Source organism: Balaenoptera musculus, chromosome 15, assembly GCF_009873245.2.
Source record: "Balaenoptera musculus isolate JJ_BM4_2016_0621 chromosome 15, mBalMus1.pri.v3, whole genome shotgun sequence".
Taxonomy (NCBI): Eukaryota; Metazoa; Chordata; class Mammalia; order Artiodactyla; family Balaenopteridae; genus Balaenoptera; species Balaenoptera musculus.
In genome coordinates, this window is record NC_045799.1 from 61,758,372 (window position 1) to 61,772,211 (window position 13,840).

General features: G+C 45.3%; 2 protein-coding genes across 5 annotated transcripts in view; both read left to right on the forward strand.

The window, feature by feature from the left end:
* The first annotated feature begins 1,413 nt into the window (after positions 1-1,413).
* On the forward strand, positions 1,414-11,853 carry LOC118881646 (tricarboxylate transport protein, mitochondrial-like). The gene is given in 4 exon segments (XM_036826772.1): positions 1,414-1,425; positions 2,164-2,301; positions 10,355-11,083; positions 11,085-11,853. Coding segments are annotated over 4 exon segments (1,155 nt in total). The 3' UTR covers positions 11,361-11,853.
* BFAR (bifunctional apoptosis regulator) overlaps positions 1,946-13,840 on the forward strand; it is a 32,544-nt gene continuing 20,649 nt past the window's right edge. For 2 of the 4 annotated variants that reach the window (XM_036825919.1, XM_036825918.1), the window contains exon 1: positions 1,952-2,205. The gene's annotated coding sequence lies outside the window, so the exon portion shown is untranslated. Of the gene's footprint in view, positions 2,206-13,840 lie in introns of all 4 variants that reach the window. The other 2 variants (XM_036825921.1, XM_036825920.1) reach the window with 2 other exon arrangements.

Here is a 13,840-nt window from a genome sequence, read left to right on the forward strand (position 1 = left end):
GTCTCTCTGCCTTCTAGTATCAGCTTTAAAAGTCCTAAATGGAAAGTACTGGTCACATATGGCCACTTAAGTTTAAATTTTAAGTAATTTAAGTTCAATAAATATCAAAACTTACTGCAAAGCTACAGTAATCAAAACAGTGTGGTACTGACATAAAGACATAGAGACTAATGAAATAAAGTAGAGAGCCCCCAAATAATCCCTTGAATATATGGTCAAATGATTTGCAACAAGGATGCCAAGACCATTCAGTGAGGGAAGGATACTCTTTTCAACAAATGGTGTTAAGAAAACTGAATATCCACATGCAAAAGAATGAAGTTAGAACCTTACCTAACACCGTATAAAAATTAATTCAAAATAAATCAAACATCTAAATGTAAGAGCCAAAACTATAAGGGTTTTAGAAGAAAACATAGGGCAAAATCTTCATGATGTTGGATTAGGCATTGATTTTTTGCTATGACACCAAAAGCATAGGCAACAAAAGAAAAAATCGATGAATTGAATTACATCAAAATTTAAAACTTCTGTGCATCAAAGGACACTATCAGCAAGGTGAAGAGGCAACCCACAGAATGGGAGAAAAAACTTGCAAATCATATACTGATAAAGCGTAAATATCCATAATATATAAAGAACTCCTACAACTCAAAAACACAAAAACAAACAATCCAATTTAAAAATGGACAAAGGACTTAAACATTTCTCCAAAGAAGATATAAATGGCCAACAAGCTCATGAAAAGACACTCAACATCACAAATGCACATCAAAACCACAGTGAGATATCATTTCACACCTATTAGGTAAGAAATTGGAACTTTGTGCACTGCTAGTGGGAATGTAAAATGGTACAGTCACTATGGAAAACAGTATGGTCCTTCTTTAAAAAATTAAAAATAGTATTATCATATAATGCAGCAATTCCACTTCTGGGCATACACCCAAAATAATTGAAAGTAGAGGTTTGAATAGGTTTTTGTACACCCATGTTCATAGCAGTATAATTCACAATAGCCAAAAAGTGGAAACAACCCAAGCATCTATCATCAGATGAATGGATACACAAAACGTCACGTATACCTACAGTGGAATTTTATTCTGCCTTTAAACAGAGGGAAATTCTGACACATGCTACAAAGTAGATGAACCTGGAGGACATTTGCTAAGTGAAATAAGCCAGTCACAACAAGACAAACACTGTATGATTCCACTTATATGTGGTACCTAGAGTAGTCAAATTCTTGAACAGAAAGTAGAATGGTGGTTACCAGAGGCTGGGGAAGGAACTATTGGTAATTGTTGAATGGGTATGGACTTTCAGTTTTGGAAGATGATAACGTCCTGGATGGTGGTGATGACGGCACAACAACGTGGATACAGTTAGTGCCACTGAACTGCACACTTGAAAATGGTTAAAATGGTAAATTTTGCTATGTATCTTTCACGGCAATTTTTTTAAAATATGCTGATACCTATTGCCAGACTATCCTCCAGAAAATGAGTCATACACTCCTGGCACTAGCACAGAACATTACCAATCTTTTTACTCTTTGCCCATTTGATTGCTAGAAAAAAATAATCATCCAAAATTATCGATTTAACAATCTCCAGGCCAGTGATTTAAAACAGGTAATCCTCATGAATTCTTAACGAACCAAGACGCTGGGGAAAAAAAAACGTGGTGATAAGAAAGTCATTTTAATTCCGATTCTTCTTAATACTGCAAATGGAAATCTAGCCATGGTTCTCTGATTTTCTGCATAAAATGTAAAGGCAAAAAAAAATTGTGGCGAGTACAGTACGGTCTTGTAATATAATTTTAATTTCCGGGCAAAGCTGTTTCCTGCAGATATAATAACAGCCACCCTGGATGATCAAATACCACAACAGCCTCACCTTCTCGGTGAAAAGCCCTGGCTCAAGGTCTGTGCATCCAAGAGTAAGGGGCGGGACCGGCGGTAGTACGCCTGCGCGGACCTCCCCGGCCCAAGAGTGGCCGCTCTAGGCAGCGGGGAGGGCGCAGGGTCGAGGGGGTTAGGGAACGGGTGCAGCCTCTCCTCTATGGTCGCGGGCCGGGGGCACTCTCCTCCGCAGTCAGTCCTAGGTTACTTCCGGAAGTGCAGCCGTTACCTCTTCCTTTGCTTACGCTGGGGTCCAGGCGGGCGTCGATGGCCAGTTCGGCCCCGGGATGAGCGCGGCGGTAAGCAGCGGTTTGGCGGAGGATGGCCAGTGGGCGGCCCGGGCTCGATTTGGGGGCGGGGTGTGGACCGCGGATGTGGAGGACGGGCTCCGAGCGGTGCGCGGGCTTTCTCCTCCCAGGCCCCGGTCCTGAGCAGCCCCGGTCCTGAGCAGCCGCGGTCCTGGCCGCGGGGAGTGGACCCCCGCTTGGCCAGCTTCTCCATCCCTTACCGAGAGCCCACCTCGGCACGGCCGGTCTCTTGGCCTCACCTGTGTCCCCTCCAGGGTCAGAGTCCGAGCCTGTAGTTCCAGGATCTCCCTAAGGCGAGAGGGAGGGGACGTCGCTTCCACACACCTTGGAGGGAGACGACAGGGCGCCCGCCCCCGGGAGCGCGGGTCGCAGCCTATACAGCGCGTGCAGAATTGACCAGGCTTCTGATAGACGCCAGGCTGGGCTTCGGGTCTGACTGGCCGGGCACGTTCCAGCCCCAAGGCTGAACGATTGCTCTAGTTTTAAAAGAGGGTAACGGACGCACAGAAAGGGGAAAGTGAAATCCCAGAGTGACAGTCCCAGCTCTTGTGATTCTGAGCTCACGGCTCAGAAATCTGGACTTTTGCAAAAGGGAGTTTTCTTTAAGAAAAAAAAAAAGAAAAGAAAAGAAAAAAAGGCAAAAGAGAGTCAGGGCATGTCAAACTGGGGATCTTTGGCGGGCAGAAGGCGGCCCCCCAACTTTGGTGGGGAGGAGGAAGAGCCAGGTGCTGTCATGCCCTCAACAGTCCCCGTTGGGTCCTCCCCGCCGAAGCCCATTGGTCGGTCCTTTGTAGGTGGTCTTGATGTCACTCTCTGAAACGTCAATAGAAAGGAGTTTTGCTGTCTTCCCCGGACGCACCCCAGAGCTGACGCAGAGTGCACGTGTGGGTTGGGTTGTTTTGTTTGTTCTTGTCACAGCTATTTTGTAAACAAGCCAGCCTAGGGATATACAAACCCATATCTCCATAAACTTGATGGAAAAATTGTGCTTCTCCAGGGCAGTTCTGTCTTTTTTTTTTTAATCTCCAGTATTTGGCACTGGTACTACCTACATAGCTGGCACTAAATAAATACCACTATTAACAATACCAATCAACCATACAGCAGACTTTTTGAATATCTATAGATAGAATTTGTCATTTAAGCTTCCTTCAAAGGAGGTGTTATTATCCTGAACTTATAAATGGGAAATAGGAGGCTCAGAGCAGATAAATGTGATCTGGTTTGGAACCCAGGTCTGTCTAACCTTTAAGACCATACTGTTTCAACTATACCAGCCTCTCCAGGGAAATCATAGTCTAGGAGATAAGAAAACATGCACAAATAAAAGTTACACTAATGCACAGAGGCAGGAAGATTAATTTGGGTTATGAGGGGAGTTAGTTATTAAAGATTTTCAAGTGACAGTTGAATTGGGTCTTGTCAGTTGGACACTTTTGACCCAGAGATGGTGTGGCGCTGTGTTACAAGTGGAGGGAACAGGGTGATATGAAAAAATGCCCAAGGAGCAGGAATTAATAGGTGGGACTAGAGTATAATGTGTGAGTAGGTGAAGAGTAGGAGGTAATCAGGATAATAGTAATAGCTAACACTTATTTTGCACTTACTATGTGCCAGGCACTATTAGTGCTGTGCATGCATTAATTCATTTAATCCTGCCAACAACCCTATCAGGCAGGTCCTATTCATATTCCCATTTTACAGATGAAGAATCTGAGGCACAGAGAGGTTAAGTGACTTGCCTGAGGTCACACAACTAATAATTGCAGGCTTTGGGATTTGAATTCAGTCATTTTGGCCCCAGAGTTTGTGCTCTTAGTTAAAAAGTTATGTTGACTGCAGCTGGGCCATAAAGATTCTTAAATGACAAGCTTATGGCCATAGGTTTTATATTCTCACAGTTGGGAAGGTTTTGAGCAAAGGAAGGACTTGATCAGAATTTTGCTCCAGGAGGATGATTCAGACAGTGGCGAGAGGAGGGACTAGAGAGAAGAGGAAATGAGATTGCAAGTGTTATTTAAACTTGATTTTGTTAATATCTCGCCTATACCTTGTATGACACATATACTTAGGCATGTAAGTGTTTATTTGTATGTAACAGCTCTCTAGTTCCCAAACATCCATGTACATAAGAATATTCTAAGGGGCTTGTTTAAATGAACATTCTTGGGCCTCTCTGCCAAATATCTTTGAGTTCACCAAACTTCCCAGGTGATTCTGACGGAAGTTCTAAGAAACTTCTGTGAAAGAAGTCAAAGATTTGTGGACTTGATTTTCAGCTACAAATATCTAGAACTCAGCTTTGTGCCAGTTGCTGTCAGGTACAATGATAGAATTCTCTGGCTTGGTTCCTGACCTTCAGGAGCTCAGAATTTGGTCAGAGAGGCAAAGACTACTCAACCATCAGTGTGCAAAACCTGAAAAGGATTTGTTAGTTTAGAATGTGTGAATCGTAAGGGAATAGTTTAAAACCCAATAGCTAAGGTGTGGGTTACTGGTAACCACCAGTAGTTTTTGATCACTTTCTGAGTCATTAGGCATCTCCAGTGTTTCATACGAGATAGGTCGTTGAATATATGCCACAGAGCAGACACGGAAGAGGGGTGACCAGGGCACACTTCCCCGTGTGCTCTTGTCTTGCCCAGCACCACTCACAGGCAGTAAATCACAGGGTCTCAAATTGCAGGCAGCTGGTCAGTGTCCAGTGAGCTAGCTAGCTGCCTTTGCCCTAGTGATTTCTGACCCTGTCTAGAAAGAAAATCTGTCTGTTTTCTTGGAAGATAGACAAAGTTTTGTCTATTGGAGTTGGAGTTGGAACTCCACTCAATTGGAGTTGGAAAAACACAAAGTTTTGTACAGTAAGAGCCTGGAAATGCTTCTCTCAAGTTAATGAAAGCCAGCTTCCGCCACCTGCAAGAAGTACATATCATGTTCTGTTTTATTTGCCGTTTCTGACCTTTGCCTTGCTTACATTTGGACACATTTCTTTTTATCTCATAATCACGAGAAATAGGTGGTCCCTCTTTGGACATTTGATAATGTCTGTAGCATTCTGCTAGTGTTTATAGTGGTGTCCCCAGGGGTGGACTGGGGGGGCTGGTGCCAGAAATGGGGGTTCACCCAAGCACCCTCACCCCTATATCTCTTGTGAATATTTCTGCTTATTTATCTCATATGAGGAACAGCATGCTCACCCTAACAGCCACAAGCTGGAGTCCACATGTTCCAAAATGCAGTGATGTCAGATTCTAGTTTGGATTTCTCAGCTTCGCAGTGGCCCCTCTATGACGTGGCCTAGACCAATATAGTGTTACGAGGACAGGCTTTATGTCAGACCATCATTTAAAACGTGGCTCTGAATCTCCTGGTGGTCCAGGGGTTAAGACCCCACGCTTCCACTGCAGGGGGCATGGGTCCGACCCCTGGTTGGGGATCCCGCATGCTGCACAGCATGGCCAAAAAAAAAAAAAGAAGAAATTGTGTTGTTGTTGTTTAAAAAAACAAACAAACAAAACCTGGCTCTGTCCTATACTAATTAGGTCTCCATTTTCTCATCAGTAAAATGGAGATGATAGTAGTAACTATCCCATAAGATTGTTGTGCCTCTCACATTATGTAAGGGCTCAGTAAATATCAGCAATTGTCATTATTCTCTGTTGTCGGGTAATATGTAATGAGGAGAAATAACCTAACTAGAGACCCATCTAAAGCCAAAAGCTTTTTATTCTTGCAGTGAACATCTCTGGTAAGAAGTGATTGAGATCATATTTTTCAGGCTAGAATCCCAATAAATTAGCTCTTCAAAAGATTATTCATAAAACGTTAGGTATGTATTATAGTCACAATCAGTGTTTTGTTGAGTGAAGAGGTAGAACCATAATTATATAACACTGAACCAAACAGCTTGATAATTACACTTTCTAAAGAGTTAACAGTCATCACATAATGAAGTCTTCAGAAGCTAAGGTATAAAAATTCTTAAACTCAGAATTAATGCAATCTTCTTTGATAAACTCAATAAAAATTATTATATTAATTTTCTTAAATGTGAGTTGAGTGATTAAACAATGAAATAGGTTACAGCAGTGCCCCTGCCTCCTCCTGGAGAATAACCCTCTGGATAAATCCACAGATAAGCACTTGACCAACAACTTTCCTTCCAGGGACAAAATAGCCAAATTCATTCTAGGGTCTTCAGTTACATAGAATTATTGGGACAGTATATGTGTCCCAGCCCTTTTTTCTTTTCCCATGGATTTTCGGATAACTATACCATGTCAGTTAGGTATTTCTTTGGGAGAACATACATAGGGTCATGGTGATAGATATCTTGTGATAATTGTTTCCTATCAGTTGTGCCAACAGACCTAACCCATGAACATTCTAGAAAAAGTAAGCTGTACAGTTTGTTCATATGTGCATATTCATGTCATATTTCACATGTTAATGCTTTGTAAGATTTTATGCCATTTCTTGACATTGCCACTTTAGAGATGGTGTGCTCCTCTGGAAGTAATATCTCTCCAGGTGTTAAAAAGTTACATGGTCGGGAATTCCCTGGCGGTCCAGGGGTTAGGACTCCATGCCTCCACTGCAAGGGGCACAGGTTCAATCCCTGGTTGGGGAACTAAGATCCCACATGCTGTGTGGCGCAGCCAAAAAAAATAAAATAAAAAGTGTCCATGTCTCTTGCAATAAAAGCAAATGGTCATTTCAATAAATAAATAAATAAATGTTACATGGTAGCGGAAGTTGTTGGTTATATGGCATGGGCGTGAGAACCACCAGCTTAGGGATTCCTTACTTGTATGGGTTGGGAAATGTCACCCACTGGAACGTGCTGTGGAAGAAGGGACCACGTTTATTGAGCACTTCCTATGAGTTGTGCTCTTCACGCTCAGGGCAGCCCTGTGAGATCAGGAGCAGTAACCCCATTGCTTCTATATGCTGATGTGAGCCTCGGAGAGAATGAATAATTTGCCTGTGATCTCATGGCTCATAGCGAAGCTGGGAGTCAGAACCTGTCTTCTGATTTTAAAACTGAGATGCATTACACTGTCTCTCAGAACCAGCAAGTAAGTAATACATCCAAAAAATTAAAATAAGTGTTTTAAAGGCCTCTACTGAAATATTTGATAAATAGGAACCCCCCGGACTCTCACTCATTTTGAGCTAGGTCCGTGAGAATATGATGAGAATAAAGCTGACTTAGAATTTTTAGACTTGGCCCCTGCCCTCAGGTTCATCCACAGCCTTTCACACACACGGTCTACTGAGCCTCTGAGGCTAAAGCAGAATAGAAGCGGTAATGTAGAAAAATGTGTGGGAAACCTCATAAGCAATCACTTTCTCAGCAATAAGTAAGCTTATAGAACTCCAGAAGCTTTCTAACCTAAGGCCAGTCAACCTAGAAATGTCGTACACTCATCGGCAGACCCTGTAGGCATCACCTTATGGAATAGGTTGTGAAAACACAAACATCCACAGGGGTCAGGCAGCTCATGGAAACGAGGAAACCAGCTGGGTGAGGACTGCAGCAAACTGGAGCCAGCTGGCCCTGTGTGAAGGGGGCAGCTGCTCAGATACTCAGCTTCAGCTGATTCTTGTCGCACAAAAGGAGAGCCCAGTGTTGCCAGATCTTCTGATTTTCAGGAGCAGCCAGGAATCTGGGTTTTTATGTGAAATGAGATTTTCTTAAATGCTGGCACCAAATTCAGTAGAAAAGAAGAGAAGAAGGAAGAGGAGGAAAGAAAGAGAGAGCAAGGGGGAGGGGCAGACAGAAGCACCACGTGAAGAAAAAGACTAGATGTCGCCGCCAAGGAGCAGTGGCTGCCGCTGTTGAGACTGCCAGGTCCGGAGGGTGGCCGCTCTTGACGGTCATGCAGCCACGCTGTGAGAAGTCTCGCCTGGGTTCATTACAGGCGCTCTAGGAAGCCAGGGCGGTGGGTGCTTTAAGAAAGCCCTTATCCCACTGGATAAACAATGATTCTTAACCTTATTTGGGTCTTGGTCCCCTTTGAGATCAAATAAAAACTCTAGATTTCCTTCAGGAAAACACTCGTGTGCACAAACACAAGCTTGGCAAGTGATTTCAGAGTGTGCCCTGACACCCTGAAGTGCCAATCCGGACATCAGTTGGAGACACAACTTCAACTTTCAGAAACTGCAGCTCTTCAGAGTGACTCAGTCCAGCGGTCTCGCTGTGCTCTTCAATTATGTGGTGTTCCAGCCATCATTTTATTTTATTTTTAAATTTATTTATTTATATTTTGGCTGCATTGGGTCTTTGTTTCTGTGCGCGGGCTTTCTCTAGTTGCAGCGAGCGGGGGCTACTCTTCGTTGCGGTGCACGGGCTCTAGGCACGCGGGCTCGGTAGTTGTGGCTCGCGGGCTCTAGAGTACAGGCTCAGTAATTGTGGCACACGAGCTTAGTTGCTCCACAGCATGTGGGATCTTTCTGGACCAGGGATTGAACCCGTGTCCCCTGCATTGGCAGGCAGATTCTTAACTAGTGCGCCACCAGGGAAGCCCTCATGTGATGTTTAAGCACAGACCAAAGTGTCTCCATGTGAACAGGGCACTGGGAGTGGGAATGGAATGATTCTCCTCGCCCCTGTCCTAACCACGTCCCCCAGGTCTTCTCTGAGGCTTTGCAACAAGGTGGAAAGAGCAGTAGGCTGCGGGCGTGTTCTAACACGTGCTTCCTTGTGAAGACACTCAGCCAGTGAACCAGCTCCAGCCTGCTGGCGTGTGTGCCGAGTTTGTAGAGAACAGTTACAAACATCCTCAAAGGAACACTGGGCCTTCTCCTCAAAGAAGCCTTTAACCATTGCCGGTGCAGGAGGGTGTGTTTATCCAAGTCAGAAGGCCACAACTTGGAACTCTAGTATCTGAGCTAGATTTTTATCACCTAAGAGGCACTTTCCTCCTCTAAAAGTACTGCTTTCTTTAATGGAAAGAACCCAAATACTTACAGACAGAAATAGCAGAAGAGATCAGCTGAATTCAGTTAAGCTGTGCATTCTTTCTCTGTTAACGTCCAGTTTTTGAATTTAGGGTAAAATGAAATGAGCAAGATTCCTAAGAAGTAATCAAAGTCCATGCAGTTTCTAGTTTGTCAAAGACAATTAAAAAACAGTTAGTGGCCACTTCAGCTTTTCAAAACATGACTTTTTTTAAAAAAAAATAGATCCTTAATGTTTTGTTCCCTCTACATTTTTTTTTTAGTATTTATTTATGTGGCATGCAGGATCTTTCGTTGCAGCGCGCAGGCTTCTCTCTAGTTGTGGCATGCGGGCCCTAGAGTGCACAGGCTCAGTAGTTGCAGCTCGCGGGCTTAGTTGCCCCACGGCATGTGGGATCTTAGTTCCCCAACCAGGGATCGAACCTGCGTCCCCTGCATTGGAAGGCGATTCTTAACCACTGGACCACCAGGGAATTCCCAAAACATGACTTATAAAATACACTTCTGATGTCTGCGTGTGATTTGTTTTCTCTCACGAGGGATAAACTTTCAGATCTGGTAAACTAAGAATTATTCGTGCATTCTAGTTTTAAAAGGTTAATTTGTGAGAAATTAATTTCCATATATGTTGTCATTTCAAATGACTCCGAGATCCATACACTTGGCCTCCCCCTTAACTCCCAGCTCCAGTTTCAGATCTCCACCTGCTCACTAGACAGTTCTATCTGGAGATCTGGTCATCACCGCAAACTCAACTTTTCCGAAATTCAACTTGCTTCTCTTCAAGCTGGGCTCCGTTTGTTTACAGTGACTCATTTCTATCAGCAGAACTGTTCTTCTTCCCCAGTTCTAGAACCTAGACAACATCTTTGATCATTCTGCTCTCTAATCACCAAAACCCATAAAGGATTTTTGTAACATCTCTTGGATAGATTGATCCCTTTCTTTGCATTTTCGTGTTTGCCACCTTAGTCTCAGAAGTGACAGCACCTCACTTCTACCTTGTCCCAGCCCAGCCCGCCTTCCTGATGGGATTCATCATCCTCAAGGACAGCTTTGCTGATCTCAGTGCCTCCGAAACCTTTATGTGCTCCCATCTGCCCACCTCTCATTAACCAGGCACACAAGACCCTGTATCAGACCTGTATCTCCAGGTATATCACTCACTGCTCCCCAGGAAACACCAAGAACAGCACCCAATTCAAGCCCATCTCTTCTAACCCCTGTTAGAAGAGAGGCCGCCTCCGGGCCCCCCACCCCGCCCTCCAGAGCCGCGCCCCGCGCTCTGGCGGCAGGGGCGCCCGTGCCCAGGAAGGCCACCATCACACACCCGGGGAAGGCGATCCTGGCAGGCGACATCGAAATCTGCATCACCTTCCCCACCGAGTACGTGAAGACGCAGCTGCAGCTGGACAAGCGCTTGCACCCGCCGCGCTACCAGGGCATCGGGGACTGCGTGCAGCGGACGGTCCACAACCATGGCGTCCCGGGCCTGTACCGCGGCCTCATCTCCCTGCTTTACGGCTCCATCCCGAAGGCGGCTGTCCGGCTCGGGATGTTCGAGTTTCTCAGCAACCACATGCGGGACGCCCAGGGACGGCTAGACAGCACGCGCGGGCTGCAGTGCGGCCTGGGTGCCGGTGTGGCAGATGCCGTGGTGGTCGTGTGTCCCATGGAGACCATCAAGGTAAAGTTCATCCATGACCAGACCTCCCCCAGCCCCAAATACAGAGGATTCTTCCACGGGGTCAGGGAGATCGTTTGGGAACGAGGGCTGAAGGGGACGTACCAGGGCCTCGTGGCCACCGTGCTGAAGCAGGGATCCAACCAGGCCATTCTCTTCTTCGTCGTGACCTCCTTGTGCAACTGGTACCAAGGGGACAACCCCAACAAGCCCATGAACCCTTCTGATCACTGGTGTGTTTGGAGCCATCACAGGCACAGCCAGTGTCCGTGGGAACACTCCTCTGGACATGATCAAGACCTGGATGCAGGGCCTGGAGGCTCACAAGTACCGCAAAACGTGGGACCGCGGCCTGCAGATCCTGAGGAACGAGGGGCCCAAGGCGTTCTACAAGGGCACCGTCCCCCGCCTGCGCCGGGTGTGCCTGGACGTGGCCATCGTGTTCGTCATCTACGACGAGGTGGTGAAGCTGCTCAACAAAGTGTGGAAGACGGACTGAGCCCCGGGGTCTGCGCATGGGCTGCCCCCAGCGCCCCCTTCTCGCGATTCCAGTGCAGTCGTGCCAAAAGGCCCCCTTCCCCTGTCCCTCGCAGTCCATGGCCCAGGGCTGTCCCCTGTGGCCGTCGAGTCCATGTGTCCCCTGTGGTCTGTATGACACCACCATGGTGTCCATGTGTCCAGCTGAGACCGGGTGTTCCTCTGGCCTGTGAACCTGTGTGCACTTGTCCACGTGCTTACTCGTGTGCCTGTGTTTCATGTTTCGTGTCCTGTGACCCTGTGCCCCACTTCCCGGGGTGCCCGTGTGGCCTGGGTCATGGCCCCGTAGCCATGGCCTGGCCCCAGCCCGGTGCCTTCCTCCCTGGGCAGCAGGGGCATCGCCCCGGCCTACCACAGCTGCCTCCGGGCCTCAGCCTGGCCTCACTGCATTCCAGGGGCTGCCTATCCCCCCGCGTCTCCCGCCACTGGCCTTAACCAGCCCTTGGGCCCTCCCTCCGCCCCGGACAGGGTGGCACCTGGCACTCTCAGGACCACCCTTGCGAGGCAGAATAAACCGGGTTCTGCTGCAGCCTCCTGTCCTTGCGTCAGCCCGTCTGCGGGTGGGCAGTGGGGGCCACGCCTCTCCTCACCCAAGGACACTGTCGGGGCCAGGCAGGCTGGTGGGCAAGCGAGCTGCGGCCACAGTGTCAGCCCTCTGGGAGGCCTGGCACCAGGCCAAGGAACATCCGGCCTCCATCCAGGCCTTGCCTGTGGCCTGGGGGCAGGATCCTGCAGGGTCAGCTGGAGGGTGTGTCCTTGGGGGTCACTTGGTAGGCAACATCGAGGGGGCAGAGGAGAACTGCCCCACACTGGTGGTTGGGCCTGGAGACAGTGCTCTCGGCCTCTTGTCTGCCCTACAGCCTGCGGACCAGCCTAGCTTACTCCCTCATGGTTTCCCTGTGAAATGGTCTGCTTGAGGAGCACTGCTTTGGGGTGACCAATTTCTGGTCCCCTGAGACTCTGAGCAGGAGGCCTTTTCTTTTTTTTTTTTTTTTTTTTTTTTTTTTTTTTTTTTTTTTCACACACACACACACTGTATTTTATTTTTACAAGACATAAATAGACTGACACCAAGCATTGTACATGGATGACCACAACAAAAGCAACAATGATTGCAATTACCAAACATGAAACACACTCATACTATGTCATAATATTGACATTCAGTCCAGTAATCCTCCACTGTAACAGCTCCTTTACTTTGCAGTGAAAATTGATTTGTATATTCTTTGCCTCTGAGTCCTTGTGGGATTTTTTTTTTTTTTTTTTTTTTTTAATTCAGACAGAAAGTCACAAAAATTATACTCATCCTCATCAGTTCACTCAGTCCCATGTAATTAATTTTTTTTTCATCTTGATCTTTTGTTAGCACTTTTATGAGTTCATCAGTTTTTCATTAGAGTTCTGAAAATGCTTATTCATTCAGTTTAGCAGTACAGTCAGTTACCAGAAACCTGTACTTGTCAGAGTCTTTTCCATGAATTTCTTGAAGATGAAACCCTTTATAGGAACATATTTGCAAAATCATCAGAGTACACCCAGAACTGTCTGTAAATGACAAAAGACTTAAAAATGACCACGGTTAAAGATTTGATGAAAGTTCATAATAATGCAGTTGACAAGAAAATTAGTTATTTCTGAGATATACATTTTAAAGTAATAACTAGGATTATTACTTATAACATTATACCAGAACATATAAGATTTTTAGAAATTTCATGTAATGTCTGAAACATTTATATTAACATATTTCCATACATATTTCCATACAAATACAAATATAAGATTTTTAGAAATTTCATGTAATGTCTGAAACATTTATATTAACATATTTCCATACATATTTCCATACAAATACAAATATAAAAAAAAAAAAAAAAAATCCTGCTTCCAACACTGAATCAAGATGTGCTCATAAACGTACTTAAAGTGCCCGCCGGTGCCCAGCTCCCCAGAGATGGTCAATAGCTAGCAATGGTCCAATTATTATTTTCTGGGATAATACTGTCCACATGGTAGTTGTTTAATCCATAGTAGCCAAATAAAGGAACTGCTTTATCAAAATGATGATTGCTTTTTCTAAAAACCTATACATATGAGATCTCCTACTTCCTTAGTAATTTGAAGAGGCTGCCCAAAGGAAAGCAGTTAGAAAATGTTTAAATGTTCCTAAACATACAAATAATGAGCAAATATGATTGCTTTTTATAATTTTCTCTATATTTTTGCAGTTATCGTAACATCATTTTCATTAAGAACAGCTTGGTGAATACAGAAAACCCAAACCAAGAAAATCACGATCCTCCCCCACCCAACCAACTACTAATACTTCATTATATTTTCTTCTAGTCTTTGTTTGTAGATTTGCTTGTTTAAAATATAGTGTTATCATGCTCTATATAAAATTTGTGCCCTGTAAAAGTGATAAAATTCCCTGAAAAT